This window comes from Anabrus simplex, chromosome 5, assembly GCF_040414725.1.
Source record: "Anabrus simplex isolate iqAnaSimp1 chromosome 5, ASM4041472v1, whole genome shotgun sequence".
NCBI classification, from domain to species: domain Eukaryota; kingdom Metazoa; phylum Arthropoda; class Insecta; order Orthoptera; family Tettigoniidae; genus Anabrus; species Anabrus simplex.
The window spans coordinates 342655099-342669408 of record NC_090269.1 but is presented as its reverse complement, the minus strand read 5'-3'; the positions used below and the strand labels follow the sequence as shown (position 1 = coordinate 342669408).

Below are 14310 nucleotides of genomic sequence, written 5' to 3'. Positions count from 1 at the left end.
AAGGAGAGTTAGGGATTGGAATAATTTACCAAGGGAAATGTTCAATAAATTTCCAAATTCTTTTCAGTTATTTAAGAAAGGACTAGGTAAACACCAGATAGGGAATCTGCCACCTGAGAGACTGCCCTAAGTGCAGATCAGTGGTGGCTGAAAAACATGCCCATTATCAACAGTGAATGGTAATATAGAACCTCTTATTGTTCTCAGCCCATGTTACTTGTACAACTAGGTATCTTTAGATACACACTTGCAGCATGAAAATATGCACTACACAACCACATGCCTACTTGGTGAAATGGGAGATTGGGCTAAACGACACATTCTGTGATATTCAGCCGTAGCATCTGACAGAATCCTTCAGGCAGCTAAGCACAGAGTGCATAACTAAATCTTGAAAACATGGAGTTGCCTAGTTATAACATTAAGGTGATGATATAATCATGAAAGAATTTGATTAATGTTGAAAATAACTCATTTATGTACTGTAAATGACAGAGGAAAACAGAAGAGGAGAAGTATATATGGTTAGTGACACAACTACAACAATCCCAAAATATCCAACACTCGGTTTGAATACTTTTCTATTAACTTGGGACAGACATTCATAAAATTTGTCAATGAAGAATAAAACCAATAGCAGTGGAGAGAAATGTAATTCATTACACTATTATCACTCATTCTTAATAATTTTGCTGTATAAACTAAAATAAACTATTCATGTGGATGAAACTTTGTTCTTCAAGAGTAAAAAAATACACAGATATATAAAAAAGTATGAACTGCAAAATATCACTCCTCTATATTATGCATATGCTTTTTTTTTTTTTGTAAAATTTCATTTGTACTTCTGGGCAGGTTTTCTTCTTAACATTGTTTTAAAACTACATTTACTACACTGCTTTTTTGTTGTCAACAGTCCTCTTCTCTGCTTGTATAAAACTCTTGGTTCCGGCGCTTAAACCTTTTCACAACAGGATGTGACTCAAGTGTCTCAGAAATAACTTCATCTTCAGTTCCTAAAAGAAACAGACAGGAGTGATTTATATATAAATAAAATATAAGTAATGGAAAGGAACAAAGAAGTGAAAATCAAGCCATATATAGAAAGACAGGAACATAAAAAGAATCAATGACAGGTCAGTGTGGGAACAGGAAGAAATAGAAAGAAAATGTTAAAGGATAAGGACGGTCTCCACATCTTCATACACTGCTGTCTTCAATATATTGGTTCATCTTCATCAAACCCACTTCCTCTGCATCCATTTCTTTTTTAGCCCCATACAAGCTCGTTTCAGCTTCCTAGCTTCATCATGAAGGCGAGTAACAAACTAATTGAAGGGCCATTCAGATAGATTTTCAGTCTCGATGTGGGAAGCATAGGATAAGAAAGCCAGATAAACACAGTAAAATGGAAGAAAAAAAAAAAAAAGAGGTGAATACAGGTGGTAAAAGACTAGGAACAGAGGACAAATGCTGAAGGAGAAAAGTAACCCAACAGGTCGATGTAGGTAATGGAAAGGAATAAACAAGTGCAAATCAAATATGGTCCTCAGCCGTTAATCCGACCTCCGGTGGTTTGACTCTGCATAATCGGACCATGACACATGTCCAGACGTGTATTATATGTACAATGTAAGCATGTTGGAACTTGAATGTTACATACTGTAACTTGAAGGTAGGTATCAGGTAAATAAATACATGACTGATAGCATTTATTCTAAGATTTATCAGCAAATACTAATTGCCAAACAAACTATATAGGCACACACACACAAAAAAAAAATTCTCTCTCTCTCTCTCTCTGTTCAGTCACACTAGTTATTCAGTCTCAAATTTATGGGGTAAACCATTTACACTACATACACAACGTCACTTGCACCCTAGAGCAATTCACGATTAAATTTACTGTAAAACTATTAGCAGTCGCATGGTTCACAGTTAGAATAACACAAGCAGTTGTTGTTAGGCCTGTCCTGTCAATATTTAATATCCTTCATTAATTCAATATTTAATTCTCATACATGTTTCAAGTACTGTCATTCTCTTCCTCAGCGAATAAACGTCACAAGTAAAATTTCTCATATTCTAGTAAACACTTCAACATAATTACATGAATATTGATATTAAAACATGAAATCAATACACATATGACATTAAAAAGTTCTGTTATAAAATAAAAGTTTGCACTTAAATTGTTGTGTCAGTTTACAAACAGGGTCTTTTTTTGGCTCGCTCTACAGCACCACTCAGAGCACGGCACGGCAGGCGAAATGGCACTCCATCGCTAGCCGGTATAATGCACGCTTTTCCTCCCCACTACTCACAGCAATTCACACTTACAGAAATCCATTTCTAGTGAAACTATTAGTCTAAAACCTACCTGGCATTACATTTGATATTCAAAATGTTGTCCCTCAGCTGTCAAACATGCTTGAAAAGTTTTGCAGACACTTGGCAAATCTCACCCCGTGTGATGTTTGAAATAACTTGTGTAATGTTCCCTTGTAGTTCTTCTCTTGTGTGAGGGTTGTTCACATACACTTTTCCCTTCAGCATCCCCCACAGGTAATAATCACAGAAATTTAAAACAGGAGATCTAGGGGGATAATTAACCACAAGATCTTTGGAAACTTCCTTATTACCTCCACAGACCGATTATCAGTGTGTGTCGTTGCATTATCTTGCATAAAGTAACCATTATTCCATTAAGGACACTTCCTCCAAAGCATTACTTTGTCAATTTATGTATTTTTCATCTAAACAGTGTTATGTGGCTGAGATGTTGATAATATATGAAACATGTACCACTTTTAACCATTAAATTGCCTTAGGCAATCATTGTATCGACTAGGTGGAAAATAATTGAATACTTAGTTGTGCATCTATTGAAGTGCGATACGGGCCATTTAATAAGTCGACACTGGAAAATATGGCTTCTTTCTTAACAAATTAACAAATGTAAGGTAAGACACGAGGTGAGTCCTATAAAAAATTGCAAGTGAAGTTTGTAAGGCTTAAATCTGAACTGTTAGATCATGCCTTTTGGGTGTGGTTTTCGAAGGAAAAAGAAAAAGAACCCCATTGTCTAGCCTCATTATTAAAGGAAAGGTGCTTATTTTAAATAAAAATTGGGAAGAAAAGAATGGTAATTTTACTTTGAGGTGAAGGCTGGTTGCATCACTGAAAAAAAAAAAGTAATGGAATTCAAAATGACGTGATTTTAGGTGAGAAGCTATCAGCTGATGATGTAGCTTCACGTGCATTTGTTTCAGAATTTGAAACTAATTTGTTAAGGAATATGACATAACCCCAATCAAGTGTGTATCATTGATGAATCGGGCCTCAACTATAAGATGCTTCCACAAAGAACTCTGGTCACACAAAATGACACTGTAAAAGGGGAAAAACTTGCAAAGGAGTGAGTGACTTTTGCTACTTGCAGCAATGCTAATGGTAGTCATAAATTACCACTCTCTATGATCGACAAATCAAAAACGTCGAAGTCATCCAAGATTATTCATTTGTCATCTCTGGCAGTATATTATTGCCATAAAAAATTGGCCTCGATGGACAGCAAACTTTTTAAATCATGGTTCTCTGAGCCCTTTGTGCATGTGGTTGAACAACATTTCAAGGTAAAACAACTCCCTGTATGTGCTTTTTTCGTATCTTAACAGGAACTTTAAAAAAGTGGAGGGGGTGAGGAAGCTGTATTTCCTCCATCCAATGTTACTTATTTTGTCCAACCCATGGATCAAAGGGTAACTGAATAGCAAAAGAGGAGATATTGGCAGAAATATGTTGCATCCATTTTGGAGAAGACAGAAGAAGGCAGCAAGTAACCTGTTTGAGGCAATGAAACATTTTAATACAAAAGATGCTATTTACACAATAGCTGGGGCTTGGGAAGAAATGAAAGCATCAACACTTGAAAAATCCTGGTGTAACTTTGAATGAAAATAGCAGTTGAAATTTATCAAAATGAAGATGAAGATACACAGGTAATCGTTCAAGATATACAATTCTTGAAAGCTGACGCTCAAACCGACGATTTTGATGAGGGGCTTTTTGAAACTGATGTTAACTGCACAACAGAAAAAGAACTAGACAATGATCAGATCATCACAGCTGTTATCCAGAGTGTAGAACGTAATGCAAAAGAATACGATGATGAAAACTACAAATCTAAAGTTAGACAAAATTTCTTATAAAGAAATTATACAAGCTCTACCCAACTATTCGATACAGCACATGTAACATTTAATAATAGTACATGTTTCAAACCCTAATTGATCCTTCCTTCAGCTAAGTAATCTAGACAGAGTTAATAGCGAAAGCAACATATTAAAAGTAGAAAGCATTAATCATTTATAACCAACATATTGAAATATTGGTCAACAAGTCTGAATATAAACACATGCAAAACTTAAAATTACATAATTTAAATACATATTATAAAAATGAGACAATGAATTTTTATACATCTAGTACAAAATACCTCAACAACGAAGCTTGAAAATGCACCAACCTTATAAAATTCTTACTAAAAATACTGGACACAATGAGACCTGAAGGTAATTAAAAACACAGTCCACATGTAATATCATCTTAAATATTTAATCACTTGAATGTCTAACCTGAGTTACATAATTTATAAATCTTGTGTATTATCTTCTTTAACAAATAAAATAACTTAGAAGAATTGGTTCCAATTCTAAGGCAACAAGCTGAAAATTTAGCCCTGTTGAACCCATGTAAAAGACATGCCTGGTGGACCTCAGAATGTGACAAAATTCATGAAGAAAGTCATCAGGCATGGCTAAAATTTCAAACACACAAAACAGAAAAAAGTGCAACCAACCTCAAAAATATCAGGAAAAAGTTCACACAAATTATCAGGTAAACCAAGAGACAATCACAGAAGGATATAATCAACTCAACAGAAGAAAATTACACAAAAACCAATCCCAGAGACGTTCACAAAATGTTTGGAAGACAACTACAAAAATTTGCTCCTTCCACATTAATGCTAAAAAGTGAGATGGAAAAACAACACATAATGACAAAAAAACAAAACAAAAAAAAAAAAACATGGCAAAAGCATTCATTAAACTTTTGAATTGTGGAGAACCCCAGGAACTTTTAGCAATTAATACAAACATGCCCTCAAGACCCTGCCTGAACTCATAAATCCCCCAACAATCCAAGAGGTGGAAACAGCACTCAGAGTTGAAAAATTATAAGGCATGTGGAGAAGATCAAGTTTTCACAGAAATGTGGAAATATGCCTGTGATACAGTTCGAACATCCTTGCACATGGCCCTAACAAAAATCTGGATAACAGAAAAGTTCCCCGAACATTGGACCACAGCCATAATCCACCCACTCCACAAAAAAGGAGAAAAAAGCAATCCAGATAATTACAGAGGTATCTCTCTCTTACAATGCACATACAAGATTTTCTCCAGAATCCTATACAGGAGGATCAAAGAGCAACTAGAGGAAGAATCAGGTGAATAATAAGGAGGCTTCAGACCTTGGAGAAGCTGTGCAGAACAAATCATCACTTTAAAATTAGCCAGAGCACATTGAAAATGAAAATCTACAGCCTGTTTTCCAGTCATTGGACCAGATCAGGGATGGAATAAATGAAGCCCCAATCTTGCGGCGAAGATAGGAATTGAGCTGGCTGCCGAGGCCTGTCGCACTCCTCATAGCATATTACAAGAAACAAAAAAAACCTCTTGCAATAATCTTTGTGGACTTTAAAAAAGCATACGACTATATCCATAGACCTTCAATGTTAGAAATCTTAAGAAATTTCAGGCTCTATCCAAAATTAATCAAATTGATAGAACTCACCTGAACCAACACTAAAATCAAAAGTCAAGTTCAGAGGGGAATTCCCAGGGCCATTCATCATAAAAACAGGTTTAAAACAAGGAGATTGCTTGTCACCCCTGCTGTTCAACTGTGCCTTGGAATATATAATGAGGAATGGTACAAGATTAACCCAAAGAACATCCAAATTGGAAGACCCGAAGACAACAGAAGTTTAAATTGCCTAGGATTTCCTGATAACCTTGCTCTCTTGTCCAACAATATTCAGGAAACTAGACAACAAGTTACATCTCTACAGGAAATAACACAGAAAATTGGTCTTGGAATATCCTTCGAAAAGACAGTAATCATGTTAACTGACCCACCACTCATAGGAATTGCCATAGGAAACCAATAAATCAAAATTGTAGATAAATTTAAATATCTGGGAGAAATCAAAACATATAACCTCAACGAAAAGCCAACATGGCATAACAGAATAAATAAATTGACCAGAGCACTATATATCACCAAGAATACCTACAACGAAAAGGGCCTGTTAATAGCAACAAAATTAAAACACTACAAAACAGTCACTCAACCAGAAATAACATACACAAGTGAAACCATCTTCAAAACAACTAACACAGCACAAGTAGACAAAATACTTAAGATAGAGAGAAGAATCATTAGAATATGCATCAACAAATCCTACCAAAAAGATGGACACTGGAGAGTAGCTTCTAATGAAACAGTCTACAAGGAAATAAAAACTGTAATGAGCAGAATTAGGAAGAAACAAATTTCATTTTTGGACATCTAATCAGAACACCAGAGAACAGGAGAATAATAGAAAAATTATGGAGTAGTAAGTGCAACATTAAGTGGATTACAGAAATCAAGGAAGATATGGATGAACTACAAATTACAGTGGGACCTAAGAAACAAAACTGACAAATTCAGAAACTCACACACAAACAAACCAGACTGCAAACCTGAATCAACAAACAGACAATAAGAAAGGTGATTTCCAATGAAGAAAGATAAGATCCGAGAGAATGAAGAAGTACTGGCTGACGGAAACTGAAAAGTTCTTTGTATAAAGTTGGCTAGAGTGATCCAATGAAAGTTATACAATGTAAATAATAAAAAATAAAATGTCCCATCATTCAAATAAGCTAGTAAACATACACAGGTTGTCTTTGTTCTAGTCAATAAGGGATCAAATAAAACATTGCCGTTGAATGTATAAGTTTTCATTTGTCAGATTAATATGACTCATGAAGGCTTAACATGTACACACTGAGAGGTTGGTGCTGAACTGACATTACTCAAGATTGAATGTTGAGGCGTGTTGCTACTGACACTTATGAGCAAACTTTCAGTTTTGTGTATATTATACTGTGGTCTCAGTGAAATGATACATTCTCGGTTACATTGTCTAAGGAAATCTTTGTAAATGCTTGAACAAAAGGCCAGACGGATGAAGAATGGATGAAGTTATGGACTGATAAAATTAGGCGTACATGTCCTGGTGATCTCTTAAAGAAACTTGACTCTTAAATATGGTATCAGTTCACTATCAAAGAACAGAAATTGTTAAAAAAAATACAATAAATTAATTATAAACCCAGTTCCAGTTGCAGGATGCCTAATTTGCTATTTTCAACCTTTAGATAACATCAATACAACCATATAAGGGTTCAAAAAGAAAGAACAGCTGGATGTGCCACCAGATTTTGAAGTGACACCAAGAGAAAGAAGTCTTAAGTTTGTGAATGGGTCAAAGATTCCTAGGATACGGTTAAACTTGAGAGAGTGGTTTAAGAAATATAATCGGCAATGCTCGATAGCTCATTATATGTGTAATATGTGGTGTGATGGAGAACTACAACAATGGGAAATATAATTTTAAAGTTTTTATTTATTTAAAGTGTCTGAAGGATTTCATTTCTGTTATGGAACAGTATAAACATTGCAAGATGCAGAAGTGTTTTGAAGTGGTTTTTTTTGTATGTAAATTTTGTGTAACTGATCATTTAAAATTAATGTCGGCAAGCATGAAGAAGAAAAACAACATTTGGGACGTTTAACTTGAAGAATTTTTGAAGAATTATTATAATTTTTTTTTTAAAATTCTGTATGTCAAAACTGTAATCTGATGTAAAATTTTGTAAGGTGCTTTATTTTGAAGCATCCTATACAGCATGCGCGATTACTGATGTTGAAACAGGTGATGTAATCCCTCTTGTATCAGTACACCAGGAAATGACCATATATGGTCATGCAATTGTATTGGCAAACGAGAATCTATTGGAAATTGTTTCTTATTGGTTAACTGTGATCGGCCCATTTCCGGTCTTCTTGTTGGCTTTGGGAAAATGATGCATGCTCGGCGTCATTTTCCATCCGACCGCCCTAGCGAGAGCAGTTGTGCTCGAGGGTTTCCCTTCCCGGGACCCTACCTCCCTTTTGGTAAGTGCCATTTCCATTGCCATTTCAATGTTTTCTGATTTTATTTTATTTAATTTAACTCCTTTGTATTTTGGTATTTTCTTGCTTAATATAATTTTTAAAGTTTTGTTTTAATGTGTTCAAGTTCGCCCTAGATTCTCGTAGGTTGTAACTTCAAGACTTATACCTGCATTTTAATTGTCAAGCCTTGTGTAATTCTACATACGTATAAGTTGGTTTTACTAAAGATTTCACATATCCTCATTATGTTTTCGTTTTGGTTAGCCAACCTGTATCAGTCGTCGAGTTAAGCATCAGTTCCTATGTAATTTAACTTGCTTTGGTAAAACTTTCTTTGTTATTTTAATATAGTTGAGCTAGAGGGTGTTTACTGTAAGTCTTTTCTCCCCCATAACGTCATACGTTGCCATGGACCTCATAGGGGCCCCGCATGTTCCACAATCCTGTCTTAGTTGTCATTTTAGGCCTGTAAGTGTTCCCTTGTATATTATTTAACTTTGGGTATTGAAAGTTGTCCGTCACGTTTCCATGCTCTGATGTGTATTCACTGCCACTGCATTATTTTACTATTTCTTTATTCACACTAAGTGTCAATATTAATATTGTCAATTCGGATTTTCGTATTATTATTATTCATTTATTTATTATTTTCATATTATTATTTTTATTAGTATGTGTAGGCGTTATTATCCCAATCACGGTTACATTGAAGTTAGGGATTTCGTAATGTTTTTGGTACTAGGGTAAACTCTGGCAGATTTCTTTTTAGTCCTTTAAATTGTCCTAAATTCTGAAATAGCACTTGCCAAGGGGCTGGGGTATTCCAGAACTATGAGAGGGAACCTCCCTAAGGAGGCTTGTTATTCTTACAAAAAAATAACAACAAACACCCTCGAAACTCAACTTTAAGGCGTCAATAGTTCAGGCCAGTGGCCTTATTTCTTCAGTTCCAAGTTTCTGCCGCGTCTGTTTATGTTCCAGTGACTGTAATACCACTGACTCTGTTCGACCTGGGGTATCTGTTTGGAGCCTGCAATGTACCTATTCGCCACTATATCTGATGGTGGAATGGGAAGGTGGTTCTGATGGCATTGCTGCGTCAATAACCTTTGCCTGTTTTGGGCCAGTTCACTAAGCTGGTGGGCTGTGCTGAGGCTGTAAGAGAGCAATGATTGGACTGGAGTATGGATGGGGACGTTGGCCATCGGCCACGGTCTGTGCCTTTTCACGTGTAAAGACGTTTCTGAAGAGAACGAAGATAAAAGTTTGTGGTGTGGTGCAATTGTGGCGTTGCGAGAATCTTCAAATCACCATTTAAGCCTCCCTTTAATTTCATTTGCATTAAAAAAAAATTTTTTGTTAAATGGAGCTCGACGTCGGGAGGAGGAGAATGTAATATGTGGTGGGGCGGAGAACTACAACAATGGGAAATATAATTTTAAAGTTTTTATTTATTTAAAGTGTCTGAAGGATTTCATTTCTGTTATGGAACAGTATAAACATTGCAAGATCCAGAAGTGTTTTGAAGTGATTTTTTTTGTATGTAAATTTTGTGTAACTGATCATTTAAAATTAATGTCGGCAAGCATGAAGAAGAAAAACAACATTTGGGACGTTTAACTTGAAGAATATTTGAAGAATTATTATAATTTTTTTTTAAATTCTGTATGTCAAAACTGTAATCTGATGTAAAATTTTGTAAGGTGCTTTATTTTGAAGCATCCTATACAGCATGCGCGATTACTGATGTTGAAACAGGTGATGTAATCCCTCTTGTATCAGTACACCAGGAAATGACCATATATGGTCATGCAATTGTATTGGCAAACGAGAATCTATTGGAAATTGTTTCTTATTGGTCAATTGTGATCGGCCCATTTCCGGTCTTCTTGTTGGCTTTGGGAAAATGATGCATGCTCGGCGTCATTTTCCATCCGACCGCCCTAGTGAGTGCAGTTGTGCTCGAGTGTTTCCCCTCCGGGGACCCTACCTCCCTTTTGGTAAGTGCCATTTCCATGTTTTCTAATTTTATTTGATTTAATTTAACTCCTTTGTATTTTGGTATTTTCTCGCTTAATATCATTTTTAAAGTTTTGTTTTAATGTGTTCGAGTTTGCCCTAGATTCTCGTAGGTTGTAACTTCAAGTCTTATATCTGCATTTTAATTGTCAAGCCTTGTGTAATTCTACATACGTATAAGTTGGTTTTACTAAAGATTTCACATATCCTGATTATGTTTTCGTTTTGGTTAGCCAACCTGTATCAGTCGTCGAGTTAAGCATCAGTTCCTATGGTATTTAACTTGCTTTGGTAAAACTTTCTTTGTTATTTTAATATAGTTGAGATAGAGGGTGTTTATTGTAAGTCTTTTCTCCCCTATAACGTCATACGTTGCCATGGACCTCATAGGGGCCCCGCATGTTCCACAATCCTGTCTTAGTTGTCATTTTAGGCCTGTAAGTGTTCCCTTGTATGTTATTTAACTTTGGGTATTGAAAGTTGTCCGTCACGTTTCCATGCTCTGATGCGTATTCACCGCCACTGCGTCATTTTACTATTTCTTAATCACATTGGGTGTCAATATTATTATTGTCAATTTGGATTTTCGTATTGTTATTATTTATTTATTTATTTATTATTTATTTATTATCTATTTATTTATTTATTATTTATTTATTTATTATTATTTATTATTTATTTATTTATTATTATTATTTTTATTAGTATGTGTAGGTGTAATTATCCCAATCACAGTTACAATATGAAGCCTCAGCATCTGATGGAAATAAGATGTTGAGGCTTTCTTCAATAAGCTCTATAGCTGAAATTCCAGATTTTGAGGCTGCCAACTACAAGGCACAAAATTACACACATTAGATTACTGTATTTTGTTTAGATATAAGTATGTTCATTATTTTTAATAATTTTTAATGTTGTGAAATCACTTTTTTCTTAAAAAATGCCCACATAAATAGAAGAAATGTGTTTCATAAATAGCCGAAACAAAATAATCCAACGGGAACTGGATGAGGGAAATAAATTATGATGATGATGATGATGATGATGAAAATAACCTGAAGCCTGTGATAAAATATAGTAATATCAGTTACTAAGTTCATGAAGTAGTAACATCAACAACATCGCCCTCATGAAAATAAAAAGGGTTCTAAAGCCTTAGGTGCTCGAAGGTCAGTTTTAAACTACAGAGGAGAATGGTCCCTATTTACAATAAAAAATTGTGGTAGCTGGCAGACTGTGCACAAACAGGACTGTTTAGTTCACAAAGGGTCACACTCAAGTAAAAATTATTGGAATGGCTATATCAAAATATTGCACATCAGAGAGAGAGGTTAAGAGTTTCTTGATCTAGTCACCGAGAAATTCAACAAGTGAGCAAACAACAAATGCATATAAGAGATCTAAAATAATTTCCGGACTTGCTGCTCAAGTGAGATACCTTAAATGGGACAGTTATAATTTTGAAGGAATGGCCTTACTGTATATCCATTGTTATTCAAATGTAATATTACCTGAAGGTACTTGCTCTTGAGAGCTCTGCTTTGATGAGGAAATTTCACCCCCAGTGCCAACTACATCTTCCCCCTCACTATCTTTAGGACTCGGAAGAGTAGGACTTTGAGTCTTTGATGAGTTGATAACATCTTCACAAAATCCTTTGGTTTGAGGTTCATCTAAGTCACTATTCTGAGGACTTGGCAGTGCCAAGCTCAATCTTCCCATAGGCATGGTATTAGAGAGATGATTTGATGAAGACCTCTTTGAGACAGCAGAATTATTGTAATATTCTTCTATATCACCTGCATCGTCTAAGTCGGTGCTGTCATTCATAGAGACCCTTGTGATGTCCCCAGGCTTCTCAGGAGTTAGAAAACTTGGTGGGGAGCACCCAGACAATTGGCTAGAGTTTAAGCCCATGGAACCACTGCTGCCCTCCAATAAGAGAGTCATTGGATCATCAACACCCAAACGATCACAGAACACCATAGTCTGAGGGTTTATCTGAGCTGATGGTTGATGAAATGATGGGGAATTTGCACTTGACTCCTCAGGATTATAAGGAGTTACTGTTTGGGTGAAATTGCCAGGTATGCGGAGATCACTGTCAAACTTACGCCGCACCAAATCCTTTTCTTCATCAGTGGGAGTGAAGATCCACCTACAAAATAAAAGAACTGATGGATTATTCAGATAAAAAAGGTCTGGAAAACATCATAGTATTTCTTTTCAAAAATATGATTAGTCACTAGACTTAACATTTGAAAGACTGGTATAAGTTACATTTAAGAAGGCTTAGAAAACTGAAAATTACACTTTCACATGACAGGAAACTATGCTACCTTCAAAATAATAGATTCTGAAAGGCTATGATGACATTCTGATTATAAGAATTTCCAAATAGGTCTATAACATACAAAATCCAAGATATTAAACCAGGTTTAATGTGTTTACAATAGTCTAAAGAAGATATATACAGGGCTGACAGATTTCCTACATTTCAAGCAGAGTTAAGTGAAAATTCAATGAGATACTACTGAGTCAGGATAAAAGTACAGTAGAAGTCCGATAGTCCGGCACGATCAGGACCGGCCCAGTGCCGGATTACCGAAAATGCCAGACTATCGGGTGGTACCTCTTACTACGATATAGGTTAAGGCGTACAGCGAGAACAGCTGTAACACGGCGTTTTGCAGAAAAATGTTGATCAGCAGAATCTTTAGTTTAATAACACACTCCTCTTTTCAAACGTGTTGTTTCTTATTGCCATTCCATAATAATGCCGGAGTTCATCGATGTTTTTATCTGTAAGTCTTCCTTTAACATTTAGAGTCTTTCCATCTACAACTTCTCTTCTCCTTCTGTCCGCTTCAATTTTTGAAGGCATGTTCCCATCCGTTTTTGAACGTGGCCCATACATTCAATTTTTGAAATCTGTTTTTTTATCATATGGTTGGCTTTCCAGTACTCAGTATAACACACAGCCTTCTAGGCTGAATATTTCAGAGATACTGTAGAGATATTTAAGTAAGTCAATGCATAACAAATGGATTGTATCAGATATATTTCCAATGTTAACTTTGAAATAATAAAAAATGCACTTCGATTGGTTTCGACAAATAATGCATCAAATTGTTCACGAGAGATCATTATTAAGAGATAATAACATTTAAAAAATCTTGGAATGGTGCCGGACCATCGGGCATTCCGGACTGTTGGATGCTGGACTACTGGAATTCTACTGTAATCAAAAAATTAGTCTTTCTTAGGGTATAAATATTCTCACTACCAGACCATATTTATGTACAAATCCCTAAAAATCAGGCATTCTCTGCAATATTTACATTTATTTTGTGTTGTAATTATGGTACAAACTTTAATGAAACTTAAACCATTTCAAAGATATATTCTTCTGCAATAACACATAAATAAAAACCACAATTATTTCCCATCAATCTCAAATATTACAGGTTTTTTCAACTATACAAATGTCACACAAAATAGACAAACAAAGGATCACTGTTACAACAAGATAATTTATTACAATCCTCCTATTCAATACAGAGTTCAACCATCAATACAGAATGAAGTTCATAATCTGTAAAGGATTACAGTTTATAAAACTGTATAATTTCACTTATCACTATAGATTGAATTTATAGCCTGCTTTACACCATTATTATCAGTTGTAGGTACTTTATTACATAGAAACATATTGTTCCTTCGTGTGCTATATTTTAAAGCATGGCTCCATACACAGTACAACACCACATTGCTCACATTGGTAGAGTCTTTCCTTACAAGAAGCTTTCCTGCTGGATTTCTTACTTCTCGCACTACAAATGGGCACATCCTAGCAGCATACTTCTTGGTTGTAGAAGGAATGTGTTGTATAAAATGTTGCTTCTGTTTGCCTTCCTACAATTCCAGTTGATGTAATTGTGTTATGAACAACATCCTCAACAAGCTGTCCTGAAAACTGGGAGATGAAATCAGAGA

At 35.4% G+C, this 14310-nt stretch overlaps 1 protein-coding gene across 1 annotated transcript in view; it reads right to left on the bottom strand.

Moving 5' to 3' along the window:
- Positions 1-469: 469 nt before the first annotated feature.
- The window catches only part of ldbr (lariat debranching enzyme), a 141591-nt gene continuing 127750 nt past the window's right edge, over positions 470-14310 (bottom strand). Inside the window, exons 7-8 of the mRNA XM_067148596.2 lie at positions 11826-12472; positions 470-1016 (exon numbers count right to left, since the gene is read on the bottom strand). Of these exons, the coding sequence (XP_067004697.2) occupies positions 910-1016; positions 11826-12472 (754 nt within the window). The 3' untranslated portion in view covers positions 470-909. The remainder of the gene's footprint in view (positions 1017-11825; positions 12473-14310) is intronic.